The sequence below is a fragment of the Monopterus albus genome, unplaced genomic scaffold (assembly GCF_001952655.1).
Source record: "Monopterus albus unplaced genomic scaffold, M_albus_1.0 scaffold198.1, whole genome shotgun sequence".
Classification (NCBI taxonomy): Eukaryota; Metazoa; Chordata; class Actinopteri; order Synbranchiformes; family Synbranchidae; genus Monopterus; species Monopterus albus.
The window spans coordinates 1074-15647 of NW_018128078.1; the positions used below are offsets into that span (position 1 = coordinate 1074).

Consider the following 14574-nt stretch of genomic DNA (forward strand, 5'->3'; position numbering starts at 1 on the left):
GTCATCATTATATCATTCTGTTAAATATTTGACATTCTTTTAGTTTTGTAGTTCATATATTTTGCGTCCCTAGTTAACTCTGTTGGAGTTCTCTTGCAACAACTATTTCCATTAATATTGATTTTCCCTCTCAGTCAATTCAGGTTCAAACCGCTTTGTCATCACTATGTGGTATATTCACTGTCGGCTTTCTGAATGACTGAGTTTCTTTTAATTAACCATATTTCATTTCACACATACACACTCATACAAAGTTTTCAGTCGTGCATACCTCTGTCCCTAACTTTCATATTTCATTTCACACATACACACACACACAGTGATCACCAAGAAATAAACATGTACATTGCACATATGGAAAATAACAAAGCTATCCCTGTGTCCTCATTGTTTTTTCATCATAATATCGATTGTATCAATTGTCCCGGGGAAGGGAATTCTCCTTTTTATTAAAACTGTGGCATACCAAATGCACACTGTGAGCGTCTCTTCGTCAGACAGCCCCCGTCGGCAGCTGCTGATGTTCACTATAAGAGCATCTCTCGGCTGCAATTTCTCATCCGCAAACTCTTCTACCGCTTAATCCCTGAATGGGGTCACGGGGGAGGGGCCGGAGCCAATCCCGGCCGGCAATCGGGCGAAGGCAGGGTAAAATAACATAGAGTGAAAAATTTAAGGGGGTCTGAATACTTTCCGTACCCACTGTAAATGTTAGATCCTTTAAGCTTCTTTGCTTTTTGTAATATGTGTGCCTTATCTTTCAAGTCTAAAAGATTATTAGGTTAAAGCCAAAACCAAACCACTCAGGACCATCAGATCCAGAGGATGGGGAGAATTTTTTTCAAAATTACAACTAAGGGTACACACTACAGATAAGAAAAAAAGTTTTAAAATTAATTAGACAAATACACCAGTAAAAATTGTTTATTCATATGTAAATGGTGTGGTATACAATAGGTGGGAGAAACAGGGAACACAGTTCTAGCCAGATTCACCCAACACAGATATACTGTAATAGTCTGAGACATGGGAAGACCCATACCCCATCCCATTTGTACAGCACTTCCTGGACCACAGGGGTGGCACGCTCTCCAGGCCACTGTATCGCAAAGCAATCTTAAATGGTCCATGCCTCAAATATGTAAAGCTGAGAAAGTGTGGATCCACAAATTGGACACTGTATATCCCAAGGGCCTGAAAAATGTAGCCTTACTCAGTGGAGCGCAGCCTGTGCAATGAATTCCATTATCCACTCCCCTAATCCTGGTCCTGCAATGCATATACAGTACCTCAAACTATCCTGTACTTCATTCTTTCAGATACTTTATATTTTAGGGTTATTTATCTACCTAAAAAATTTAAAACATGCAATTTTTAATATGGCACTTACCAGGTGAGTGTTGTAGACTTCATTAATGTATGAGGTGAAATTAATTAATTATGCAGCTATCTGCATTTAAGAAATAGCTGCATAATTAATTAATTTGCATTTAAGAAATTATCTTCAGCACTTGTTCTCAATCCTGTAGCTTTTTTCTTCAGTCCAGTAATTTTATCTTTAAACAATGCAATATCTTAAGATGTTTCGCAAGTTTTTGGCTTTGATGGGTAAATGCGAGTCCATGTGATGAATTTACTTCATGTCCAGATTGAAGATCTCTTGGCATTCCATGAGGATAAATTCCACAATCTGATTCTGGTAGACCATATTTATAGCCAAGTTTCCTATGTCCAGTTCAGGCCACATCAGTGTTGGGCCAAATACAATACCAAGACCTTGAGTGGACATCAGGTTCTTCCTCGAAAAGCCCAGAACTCTGAAACACCAGGGAATTAAAAATAAATACAATATGCATCAATCAGTACTTTTACAGTAATTTACATATTACTTTATGAAGTCTCCTGGAACTGCCACCTTAATGTGGTGGAGAGGTTTGTGTCCCAGTGACCCTGACAGCTGCTGTCCAGGGTATTAGCCCCTGGTAGGGTTTTCCCATAGCAAACTGTTGCCAGGGGGGTGGGGGGGATTGGCGGGGAATTGCACGCTACCTCACTCAATTTAGGGAAACCAGGGCACCCTGCTGGAGCCAGACGTGGCCTCACCAGTGGGCACCTTGTGTCCAGGCCTTAGGCCATGGGATCTATTTGGGCACATCCCAAAGAAATGACATGGAGCCAACGCCCAGTGGGCCCACCACCTGGAGGGAAAGGACTGAGGGTTGGGTGCTATGCAAGTCAGGCGGAGCTTGTGCAGTAGGTGGAGTGGTACCAACTAGATATATTTGGGCTTACCTCCACACATAGCCTTGACTTTAGAACCAAACTCCTGGAGAGGTTCTAGTCTCCGAGGAATGACAGGGATGCCTCCAGGGAACTTAGTGTCTGGGAGGAAAGCTCTGACTGTTGCTTGTGTTCATCTTCTGAATGACAGTTCAGAGTATGTGCCCTTCTTGGAGACCCTGGGGGAGGTCCTCAAGAGGGCACCACCTGCAGGCCAAAAGGGCTGCAGATAAAAAATACTCGAGTGTTGGAGGAATTGGGGGAAGCTATGGAGAAGGACCTTTGGCTGGCATCAAGGAAGTTCTGGCAAACAGTCCAGTGGTTTAGAAAAGGAAAGCAGGGCTTGGCTTAGGCTGTGTTTGGTGGGGGAGGAGAACTGCTGACTTGGACTGGGGATATCGTTGGGCAGTGGCAAGAACACTAAGGAATTCCTGAACCTGTCTGACATGTTCCAATGAGGAGGTAGAGCTGGAAGACTCGGGAAGCCTCATCCATATCCCTGGCAGAGATCTGATGTAATCAAAATGGTGGACTGCTCTTTCTGGGTTGGGAGTGAGTTGCTGCCCCAAGTGAAGGAGTATCTTGGGGTCTTGTTCATGAGTGAGTATAAAGTTGAGCACAAGATTGATAGGTAGATAGGGGCAGCATCAGCAGTAATGCGGACATTGTACCAGATTGTCATGATGATGAAGCAGCTTATCTGAAAGGAAAAGCTTTAAATTTACCAGTCAGTCTCTGATCTAACCCTCGCCTATGGTCACAAGCTTTGAGTAGTGATTAAAAAAATACAATCACAAATTCAAGCAGTCAAAATGAGTTTCCTCTGGACTACCTGGCTGAACCTGTTGCCACAGTGACCTGATCTTGGATAAGTGGAAAAAAAAGATGGATGGAAAGTCTGAACATCAGTATCAGGAAAAAAAAAAGAAGATATTCCAATTGCACTTAGAGAAATGACCTAAAGGACCACAGCTGGTTTTTCAGTAATTTAGTACATTTGAAATGTTTTTCATATTTACTTAAACATTAAAATGACTTTACTCCAATATGCTTTACATGTATTTCAGTTTTGCTTCAAGTAGGAATTCTGTTCAGTTGTATATATAGTAAGCATACCTATGTAGGTGGCTGAAGAGCAACTTCATCGTGTCCTGGTTGGGTTTGGGCAGCTCCACAATCAGTTTCTTCACAACCTGAATTTTGTGTTTAGACTCTTTGATCTCTGTACCAAAAAACAAAAAGATGGAAGCAGTACTATTATATTTTTTCCCAGAGACCAAAAAGGGGGGATTTGTTGGGTTTTCCTCTATTATAATAATAGTAAGGTCTAGACCTTACTTTGTAAAGTGTCCTGAGATGACTTGGTGTGATTTGGCACTATACAAAATAAAACTGAATTGTCAAAGTATAGTGGCTAATCTGTAGCAAACATATCCTATAAATCTTTCTAGAAAGCCTAAAGGAGGAAATTTTGGATATAAACCGTGACTTTAAACATAAATACCCCCACCACCATCCCCAAAAAAACAAACAAAAGGTGATTTAAAGTTTGTCCTTTTATTCTCTGACTCACTGATGGCCTCCACAAATGGCTGGAAGAACCTGAAGGGGAACAGTGGTTCCGGCAGCTCACGGAAGAACATCTTGAGGGCTCCCGTGACAACATGGATGTCCTCCCACTGACTGTGGTCCAGGTGCAAGTCCTCTTCTGGTGGGGATACATAACAAGAGCCATGGCAAAATACAAAACACCAAACAATATAATTTTCAATATTGAAATGCAGCCAAAAAGTGCAACTGGTGTGTGCTTATGAAGCACCAAGTACAAATTGTCATGTCACTCTGCATGGGACATTTATTTAGCCTTAATGTAGCCTTTAGAAATCACTTTTCCTAAGGAGCCTATGACTCTTTTCCTCGTTTCCTGACTTATCTACAATGTTGCAACAATGGAATATCTTAGACGTGACCTAAAACTCAAAAAATAAAGTGAACATATGTTCTAGTATTTCTATGCAGAAGTAACTCAGGTTTTTACAGGTGAGCTTGCCTGACATCCACCGGTGCCCCCACCATATTGGAAAAATGTTATACTGGCTTGTATGTTGTGTATGTTTTCAATAAAGATAATTAAAAAAAAAGACCTCCAATGGTGCCATTGTACAAGCTTTATTTTCTGAATGTGCCTGGTTTTGTGGATATATTTTACCTCCTGCTGCTGCACTGTGACCAGAGGATGTGGAGAAACATACAGGGCCTGAGGTTACTGCATGTCCAGGAACCTTCATGTACAGGGACTAGCTGTTTTACCTGACCGGGTCTCCCCTGGAGCACAGTACCTGTTTTCTTTGACTGCTTGAGGCCAGTGTGTCTGCCGCATGTGATGTGTTGCTGGTTAAGGAGTGGATTAATGGCCCATGATGTTATTGTCAGTGCTACGCTACCTGTTGGAATTAATATTAATTTCACTGCTATGGGACTGTATGTGGTCATGTGGGGGACAACGCAGCGACCACTGGTTGAATTTACCAACCTTGGAACTACTTGAAAGTGTTAGGTATTTTTAGTCAGATAGATATTGGTTAGATACTTGATGTATTAGAAATGTTTAGTATAGATAGGATGTCTAGCTCAGGCTGTTAAATGCTTACTTATTATCATGAGTTGTTGCAGGTTGCTTATGGTCAAGGATAACTAGATAGAAAGTTGATGACTGTTAGAAGACAGGATGTTTAATATTATTATTATGACGTGTATAACTGTAGCCTTAGCCATAATATTTTCTTATGTTTAATGTCATGACATGTCACTAGAGGTCGTGTTAGAATGTTTTAGCTACACACCACATAATCAACAGACAATCACACATTGATTTTTCTTCATGCTTTGACTACTGCTCTGGCCAGCTGCAAAGCTGGCACCGGGAGACGTCACGGTTTGGCGTCTCTCTGTAGAATAGGGTTAGCCCGAAGTGATATAATGTATAGGCCTGTTGTGGTTCGGGGTCTTTCATCTTTCAGCTGCCTGCGTGCATGATGGAGGTGCAAGGTACCTGAGCGTGTAATGTTAATTTTTACCTGTGTTCATAGAATAAATCAGCACTGTTTTGAAGTTACTTGGACTGCTTCGTCTCTCAGAGTTAGCGTGGTAAAAAGTACCGGGTCCAACAAAAGGGAATGATGTTTACACTACTCGGTGGGACTTAACGGCAAGTTTAAAAATGCACATGGCATGTCTGTTAATGCCTTGTTTCTGTAACAGAGAGAATTGTTGTAAGGCTGGAGAAGTTACTACATCTGCATTATGCCAGTTAAAATATTGGGTTTCTCAGTTACCTGCTTTGTTTAGAGCATTGCACATCTCTTTTCACCGGTACATATACTGTTGTTTACCTATCTATGGAGGAGACATTGTAAGATTGGATTCTTATAGGCTCTAGTTACTTTATAAGCTTTAGTTACTTTTTCTTACTTTAGTTTCTTTTAGTTACTTTTCAGTTCTTTATTTCCTCTTAGTTACTTTTCATACCTTTAGGTCTGTAGCTTTAAGTACTCTGTTTTTATCCCTATTTATCTCATTTCAATGAACATTCCTTTGTTGTCTGCAGTTTACTCTCTGTTTATACTGCTTTTTCTGCATTGTTTGCACTGTTTATTGATGTTAATACTGCTATTTTGTTATATTACACAACCTTATGCTGGTTTACTGTTTTGCACATTGAGAGCCGATGTACCCGAGTCAAATTCCTTGTGTGTCCGTCACACCTGGCCAATAAAACTGATTCTGATTCTGATTCTTCTTTACTTTCCTTGCTTATATACATTACAACTGTATTGATGATTGTCCAGAACTACTGAGCTTTGGTTACTTTTAATACATTTATTTTTCTTGTTTATATATCTTACAATTGTATTGATGAGAGTCAAGTGATAATGAAGTAGAAACTGCTTACTTTAACTTCTGTGTAGACATATTGTCTGTATCTTCAAGCAACCAGATAACCTATTTTACATTTTAAAAAGGCCTGTTGGCCTGTTTTGCACCTTCACCTAGGCCCATTTAACATACTCACGAGGTCCTGCTTTGTCTTGTAATAGGGTTACACAGATAGGGGGTCTACAGCACAGATGACCCATCGTTCAGTTACCGCCTGGAAAATCACATCACAACATGCACACACCTGGTTTAGATCACATTTCAGCAGGCAGGGGTTGACCTACTCACGCCAAATGACCAATAGGATTACGAAGCATGAAATGTTGTATCTCTGTCCAGGGCGGACCTAGCCCAAGAAAATAAATGTAATGGGAAAACATAACTCGTGGTTCAGAACACGGATCTCCTGCGGGAGCTCTGTCGCTCTGATCCCAGCGCTGTATGGACTTCACTGTGCTCAGACTTTGAATAAACTTCCTGTTGATTTTAACCAGTCCTCTCCTGTCTTCACTTTTCGTGCTTTCAATAAAAGAACCGGGTAATATCTAACAACATTCACATTAATTAATGCTATCGTGGTTCGTTGTGCTGTCCACTTGTGACAACACCAGCAGCAGGAGTTGTGTACATTCACAAACTATCCTCTCGTTTTTAGGAGGAGGCTTTTTGGTTTTATTATTCTGAAAAAAAAAAAAACAGATTATCTGGAGTTATGAGGGGTGTCAAGCTAATGTAGAGGTACCCAAGATTAAATATTAAATGGCTGGTAACAAGCAAAATGAGCTGCCATTGGAACTTTAAATAACATTTAAACAATTGTCAGTGTCATAAGTGCCAGGGGAATGTACTCATGGTCAAGCAATCAAATTGTAGTGTTGGGGGTGGAGAGACGCTTGGCAGGGTTCCCCAAAATGCCCCAGGGGAGAAGCACCCAGCACCTATGGGTTGGCCAGGGTTTTGTGTGTGTTCATTGTGCTGTTGTGTGTGAGACAATAAAAGAGGAAAAAACAAGCTCGTCTTTGACCCCTTTTTACCCAGCAGACGTTACAATACTATATTTTTCAACAGTTTGAAGTATATATTTATATGTCCTTTAGGTCAAAATATAGATTTGTATCAAAATAACTGGATTTTCTTTAAAAATGATTCAACTGAAAAACATAATTTCACCTACCTAATTGTGATTGACAGCTCAGAGGAAGCTGCTCATTTATTTTACAAATAAAACTTTGCAACATCAGGTTAATAATGTTGATTGACGTAACCTAAATAATCTGCTGGGCTCACCATGACAACAAAACTGAAATTATTGCTTCTCTGCCAGTTTATGTTCATTTAGTGGGTGTTTTCATAGATTCCTCTTATTGACTTTGTACTTGTGAAGGTTTTATTGCACATACAGAAAGGAGCTTGGGTGTTGTCAACTGAAGTAATGCTTCATTTCACGTGATGCGAACAACTGTAGAGTGCTGACAGCACAAGACAAGAGCATCATTACAAAATGGAATGCAGCACAATAATTGTTTAACTTGATTATTTTGTTTTCATAATCATTGGATGTCATGATTCTGTCCCACCGGCTTCCAGTCCCAGGCTTTTATTTTGAGATCACTTCCTGTTTGGTTCACCTCAGTTTTGGACTCTTTACGTTAATCAGCTAGTATTGTTTTCACCTGCATCTCATCACCCAGATTGGCAACACCTGCTACAACAAGCATATAGGCAACTTCCCCCACACCAGGAAGTTGCCAGATAGTTCTAGACCCCAACTCTGACTTTCCAGCATTTTTTCTTGTGCCTGACTATCTTGTTCTAACCCCGGATTGCCTGTTGACCATCGTGTTTTGCCTTATTCTCCCAGATTCTGATTGCCTTATGTGTACTGACCCTCTGATATCTTCTCCCAGACCTCTCTCTTGTGGATCTCCTGGCTGTAGATGTTTACCGGCGCTGACCTTGGACTGTATTATCGGCCTGATCCTGGACTTTGTACTATTGTTTTGAGTGTTGCTAGTAAAAAGACTATTCTCTACCTCAGTTCGTCTGGCAATATAATTGAGTTCACTACAAACACTATTTGGTAGCTTCACCCGCCAAACCTGACATTGGAAGCCAAACGCCAATTCAAAAATCAAATTTGGTTAATCACACAGCCCTAGTTAAGACACTGTTTATATATGCAAATGACTGATTAAGAGCAAGTCTATGGCTGTTCATGGTGTCTTCTGGTCTTTTGGCTAACACAAACCTATGGTACTCTTTCACGTGAAACCTCTGTGGGTGCTTGATTAAGCTGGCTGTATTGTATGACCCAACCATTCTTCCACCCCTTGGTATGTTGGCTTATATTATATTATATTACAAAAGGCTGTCTTGCTTTTTGGTGTTTCCACACTAAAATATCTACAAACAAATGATCTTTTAGTCAGACCAACAGCTAATGTTATTTGCTCACTGGGTTACAGACTAAAGTTGCTGCAGGTTTAGGTGAATATTTGGAATGGAATCTGGATCGATGACGTGTCTCATGTTACTGTAGCACGTATGGAGGAGGCACAGCTGTGCTGCTAGTCCAGGTGTCCTCTTTTAGCAAATGTTAGCTCATCTTTGCCCCCATTTCCTGCAAAACCATTTGTCATTGGTTTTTCTGCTGCATTGCACATATGAGCTGCAGCAGTATTTACTCCCATTGAGTACTGTTTAGGCTTTACTGTATTTTACAGCTTTTTATGCTATTTATTTTTCTTTATAGTATCAAGTATGGAGCTGTAAACAATTTTGTTGTATTCATGCAATGACAATAATAATATTCTTTTATTTAAATTTTCAAGAGACAGTTTGGAAAGTTACATTCAACTAGAGCAAGAAAAAGTTTGAACTTACCTTCATCAACAATAAAGCGAAGTTTCTGGATTGTGGCCAAATTTCCACTGACTCTGTAGATCCCATCAACCTCAAGACCTTAAAATACAAAGTCAGTTTATAAAAGTATTTATAAAACAGAACAGAAACAGACATCAGAAGATCCACATCTTGATCAGAAGATGATTTTTAATCTTAATGACATTCCCCTGGTAAAATAAGGGTCATATTTATAAAAACGGATCAACATGTACAATCTTTTGCTGGATGATTGTGCTCAACAATAATTTTTCTTTTTTGTTTTGCCTGTAGAAAGGCTTAAACGTCATCAGTGCTTATAAGTGAATGTACCTCGCTTCTCAACAGCATCCAAACAGATCTGAACAAACTTCGGTACCGTGGTTCCTTCACGCTTGCAGAGAGTCGATAGATGGCAACCGAAAACACGATCTGAGACAGACATAACATTAGTTTAAATCCCCTTTTCAGATCAGGTCTGGGGACTAATGGTTAATGTTACAGCAGGTTTATTCACCAGTTTTTAAACCTTTATTATTAGTCCAAAAGATCATTAAGAAGGTAAATAATTTCTACCTTCTACCTTAATTGCTTCAGTCCTCTGACCTGCCACTGATGGCATTTGTTCAGACTTTCTTCAAGCCTTTACATGCTAGGTGCCTCTCAAAATTTCCATAAGATGAATTTTGGTGAAATGTCTGAAATTATGTACTAGGTATGTCTAAATTTAATTTTAAAATATTTCATTGAGTGGGAACAGAATTTTAAAGCTAGATAGAGGATGGCAAGAGTTTAGCAACCTTAATGCTTTCATACAGTCTAAATTGTTAAAATTTTTTGATTTAGGGGGACACAAGACTGCTGTGTTTATGTATAAAGCCAGGAACAATTTATTACCTGGTGGAATTTAAAAACTATTTAATGAAAAGGAAGGGGGATATAATTTAAGGGGTCAGTTAAATTTTAAAATTCATGCTATACGTACAACCAAAAAAAGATTCTGTATTTCCATAAGTGGGGTAAAACTATGGAATAATTTAAGTGTGGACATAAAAAATAGTAATAGAATTGACGAGTTTAAACATAAATATAAAGGTATGTGTCAATCAAGATATATGCAAGAACAGGTTTAATGATTAATCAGGTGTAACATTGTGGGTGTGGTATAAGAATGTTAACACTATGTAATAATTCTACTTGTGTGGTGTAGAAGATAATTATCAAAGTATGTAATTATGTAAGAATGTTAACAATCTGTAATAATTTTTTAGTATATCACTTGCGTGGTGTAGAACAAAATTATCTATGTAGAAATACTGCTTGCAAACCAATGATGGTAAGATGATGTTATGGGGTAGGACTAGATAAGTCTAACTTCTTCCTACTCCGTTCATGCATGTACTAGGTATAAGCAAATTGATAATGCATTTGTGGATATGTGTGAAATTATGTGTGTTGACATATTGACTGAAAGAATAAATCAAATCAAATCAATGTGACTCACTGAAAAACAAAAGAGGAACGTAGCGGTTTAAACATGTACAGATAAAGTACAAACCTTTGATCAGGCCTTTCTCCTGTAACGTTTTCATGGATGGACGTCTGGTGATAAACTTCTTCAGTCTGTTCCTCACTCCATTCTTGTCAGCGCTGTCTGAGGTGCTATGTTTTAGCTTTGAGCTACTGAACATATCTGTAAAAAAAGGTTTATTTATTTTGTGTTATGGGGCTATTATCAGCACAACAGTCTGGAATTTTTTATATATCCTGCAGTTACAGAGCAACATAATATACTTTGAGTGGTGTTTGTGCTCACCTGATAAATGTCTGGCTCTTTAGCTGCTAAATGTACCACTATATTATAATAACAGATACTCTATGTCTTTAGCGACTGGTGGAGCATGCACAGACTCAAAACTGTCCTCAGAAGACAGATAATATACAATAATCATTCCTGGAAGTTACTTACTGATGGAGCGTCTGTGAACTGGGTTGTGTTGCTTGGTGGTGGGGGGGGCAGAACCATATCCTGGTAGGGAGCTGTGTCTGGGCAGGTACTCTGTGCTACTTGACCTCCGCAGAGGAAAACCTCCATCAACTTTAGTCTGAACAGAAAGAGTTACAACCAATCACAAAAAGGGTTTTATTTCACTAATACCCTGACCATAAGTCCAAAATTCTAAATTGTTCAGTGAGCACTTTATTGCCACCTCAACACTTTTTGAATCCAAGCTGGCTCCATACTGTAAAAGTTTGATACCTCTAGGTCAGAAAAAAAAAACCTTCTTGTTTTCTGAGGCTCATGAAGCATTATCAGAATTGGATAAGAAAAAACCTGCAGGCCCAGATAAGATCTAGCCATACCTTTTAAACATTGTAGCAGATCTGGTTGCTTTTCCTCTTTTGTACATTTTTAAACTAACCTTACTTACAAATGAGATTCCTAAGGCATAGAAGCCAGCATTTGTAGCACCATTATTTAAAGGAGGCAGTGTAACCTCCTTAAATAATGATAGGCCCATTTGCATCCTTTAAGTCTTGGCTAAAATGTTTGAAAAGCTGGCAAGCAACCAGCTAACTAAGCATCAGTCAGTCAGGCAGCATAATAGTATTACTGCTGCTATGAAGGGGGTAAATTATGTCATCATAGCTCTGGATGGAAAGCAGAGTGCAGCATTTTTATTGACTTGTCTAAAGCTTTAGATGCTATGGATCATACCCTCCTAAATCAGAGATTAGTCAATATTGGGTTGTCTGACCAAGCTACTGGCTGGTTCTCAAATTATTTGTATGGTAGAACTCAGTGTGTAAAAATTTACAGTCTGAGTTCCACTTGGACTCCTGTTGTAAAAGGAGTTCCTCAAGGCACTGTGGTCAGGCCAATATTTTCTCTTTATATAAACAACATAGGACTGAACATCGATGGGATTCACATTCAGTTATGCTGATGACAGTAATGTACAACTATGTCCTGTTGATCATAAACTACAGGATGGGTTCAGCACTGTTCAGTCACAGCTCAGTGAACTTAAAAAGCCCATGGCGCTTTTCTGTGTTTTCTGACTTATGTACAATGTTACAATTGTGAAAGACCTTAAATGTGACTGAAAGCTCAAAAACAAGGTGTACCTGTGTTGTTCTATGCAGAAGCATCTCGGTTTATACAAGTCTGGCAAACCTTCGCTGGCAAGACTTTTTTTCCCTCAACCAACTATGTAAAGTCTTACCTAGTGCTTTACGAATTTCCTTGAATAATCATAATCTCCAGGTCATTGCACCTTCATGTGAGCTTGCCTGGCACCCATGGTGCCATTGTAAAAGTGGAATTTTTTGACTCCACCTGGTTTTGTGGATATATAGTATTTTCCCTCCTGCTGCTGCACTGTGACCAGAGGATGTGGAGAAAAATGCAGGCCCTGAGGTTACTGCATGTCCAAGAATGTTCATGTACAGGGACTAGCTGTTTTACCTGACCGGGTCTCACCTACAGGCAGCTGGCCAGTGAAGCCCCCACAGTGATGAATTATCATCTCATCAATGCTAGATTCCCCGAAGCACAGTACCTGTTTGTTCTGACTGCTTGAGGCCAGTGTGTCTGCCACAAGTGATGTGTTGCCGGTTAACCAGCGGATTAAGGATCCAAGATGTTATTGTTGACACTACACTACCTGTTGGAATTAATTTCACTACCCTGGTAGGCTAGTGGTTAAGGCGCAGCACTCTCGCCGCTGCGGCCCGGGTTCGAATCAGGGTTGCATCAGGAAGGGCATCCGGCATGAAACACGTGCCAAATGTCAACATGTGAGTCGTCAGTGTGACGATTCGCTGTGGCAACCCCTAAATGGGAAAAGCCAAAAGTGACTTTCTTACTATGGGACTATATGTGGTCATGCGGGGAGGACGCAGTGACCACCGGTTGGATTTACCGACCTTGGAGCTACTTGAAAGGGAGTGATGTTTCCACTATGTGGTGGGACATAACGGTAAGTTTAAAAACACGTTACATGTCTGTTAATGCCTTGTTTCTGTAGTTAGAGAGAATTGTTGTAAGGCTGGAGAAGTTACTATGTCTGCATTATGCCAGTTAAAATATGGGGTTTCTCAGTTACTTGCTTTGTTACACATCTATTTTCATCGGTACATATACTGCTGTTTACCCATCTATGGAGGAGAAATTCAAATTAATTAATGCTGGTGTGGTTAGTTGTGCTGTCCACTTGCGACACAACACCAGCAGACTTACACATGTTCACGAACTATCCTCTCATTTTTAGGAAGAGGCTCTCTGATTCCTGAACAATTACAAGCTATTTGGAGTTATGAGGGGCCCTAAGCTAATCTAGAGGTACAACAAGATTAAACATTAAATGGCTGGAAACAAGCAAAATGAGCAGCCATGGGGACTTTAAGGATAAATTTATCAGTCCACCTCTGCAGTAAACTACAATGAACACTGCTCCACTTGGCAGATATACACACACAACACTGTGGGTGGCTTGCACACATGGTGCTTAGGGCCATTAACAAGATGGTGCTGTGATCACTGTGACATCACAGGGGATACATGATAAGAGCAGGGGCCATGAGCAGACCTATCACGGATCAGATACAGTTCCACCGCGGTCCATCCAACAATTTGAGGTGGCTGCATCTGTACATTATATTTAGAGGTGTGTATATATTTTTTTGTCTTTTCCAGTTGCATACATGACTGTCAGAATATTAGGATTAAGAACACCTCTGAATATAATGCAGTCCTGTACAACACCACCTGTAATTTTGACCTCAATAATATGCAATTGAATTTATACATTTATGACAATTTCACCAAAAACAAACATTTTGAGCTTCATGAACACAGATGTTAAGGTGGAAGTGCATTGAAGTGCATACAGGTGTACCTAATAAAGTGGCTGGTGAGTGTATGTAACAATTAAACCACAAGACAGTCCAAACAGTGATTTATAACAAACGCAACAGTGAGCTTAAAAGTACATGTGGTCTTACTGAGGAGTCGATGGCCTTTCTGATGTCATCGTACCATTTGCTGGCGGTGGAGTAACCATCAGCCTGGAGGAGGTACTCGCTTCCTGTGTTTGTTGTTAGCTGGAACATTTGGAAATTACTCATTAAGCCAGGTGACCATTTAGAACAAAATCAATGTTGTCATTCTGTCTTTAAACAACAACATTACCCAAATTGAACTATTAGCACCTGCTAATCTACAAATTATCAATATGTACCTAAAGTGAAAAAAATGTTTTGGGCACAACAACCCTCACTAAATGTGGTCAGTGTGACTGCAGGGAGAGACAAAGGGATATTTACTAAGGTTCTGCAGGTCTTTTTGTGCTAAACAGTGAAGTTGTGTCTTCATATTTACAAAGGAGTTACAGTTCAGTTTTGAGCTGGGGGAAAGCTCCACTGCTTGAAGTTGCATATTTGATTTGGTGCAATATGTATTTTAAGGTGTTCCCA

At 39.8% G+C, this 14574-nt stretch overlaps 1 protein-coding gene across 1 annotated transcript in view; it reads right to left on the minus strand.

The window, feature by feature from the left end:
* Positions 1-908: 908 nt before the first annotated feature.
* Positions 909-14574, minus strand: part of arhgap15 (Rho GTPase activating protein 15) — a 27048-nt gene continuing 13382 nt past the window's right edge. Inside the window, exons 6-13 of the mRNA XM_020617954.1 lie at positions 14104-14202; positions 11066-11201; positions 10655-10789; positions 9430-9528; positions 9100-9177; positions 3854-3988; positions 3397-3502; positions 909-1817 (exon numbers count right to left, since the gene is read on the minus strand). Coding sequence (XP_020473610.1) covers positions 1634-1817; positions 3397-3502; positions 3854-3988; positions 9100-9177; positions 9430-9528; positions 10655-10789; positions 11066-11201; positions 14104-14202 — 972 coding nt within the window. The 3' untranslated portion in view covers positions 909-1633. The remainder of the gene's footprint in view (positions 1818-3396; positions 3503-3853; positions 3989-9099; positions 9178-9429; positions 9529-10654; positions 10790-11065; positions 11202-14103; positions 14203-14574) is intronic.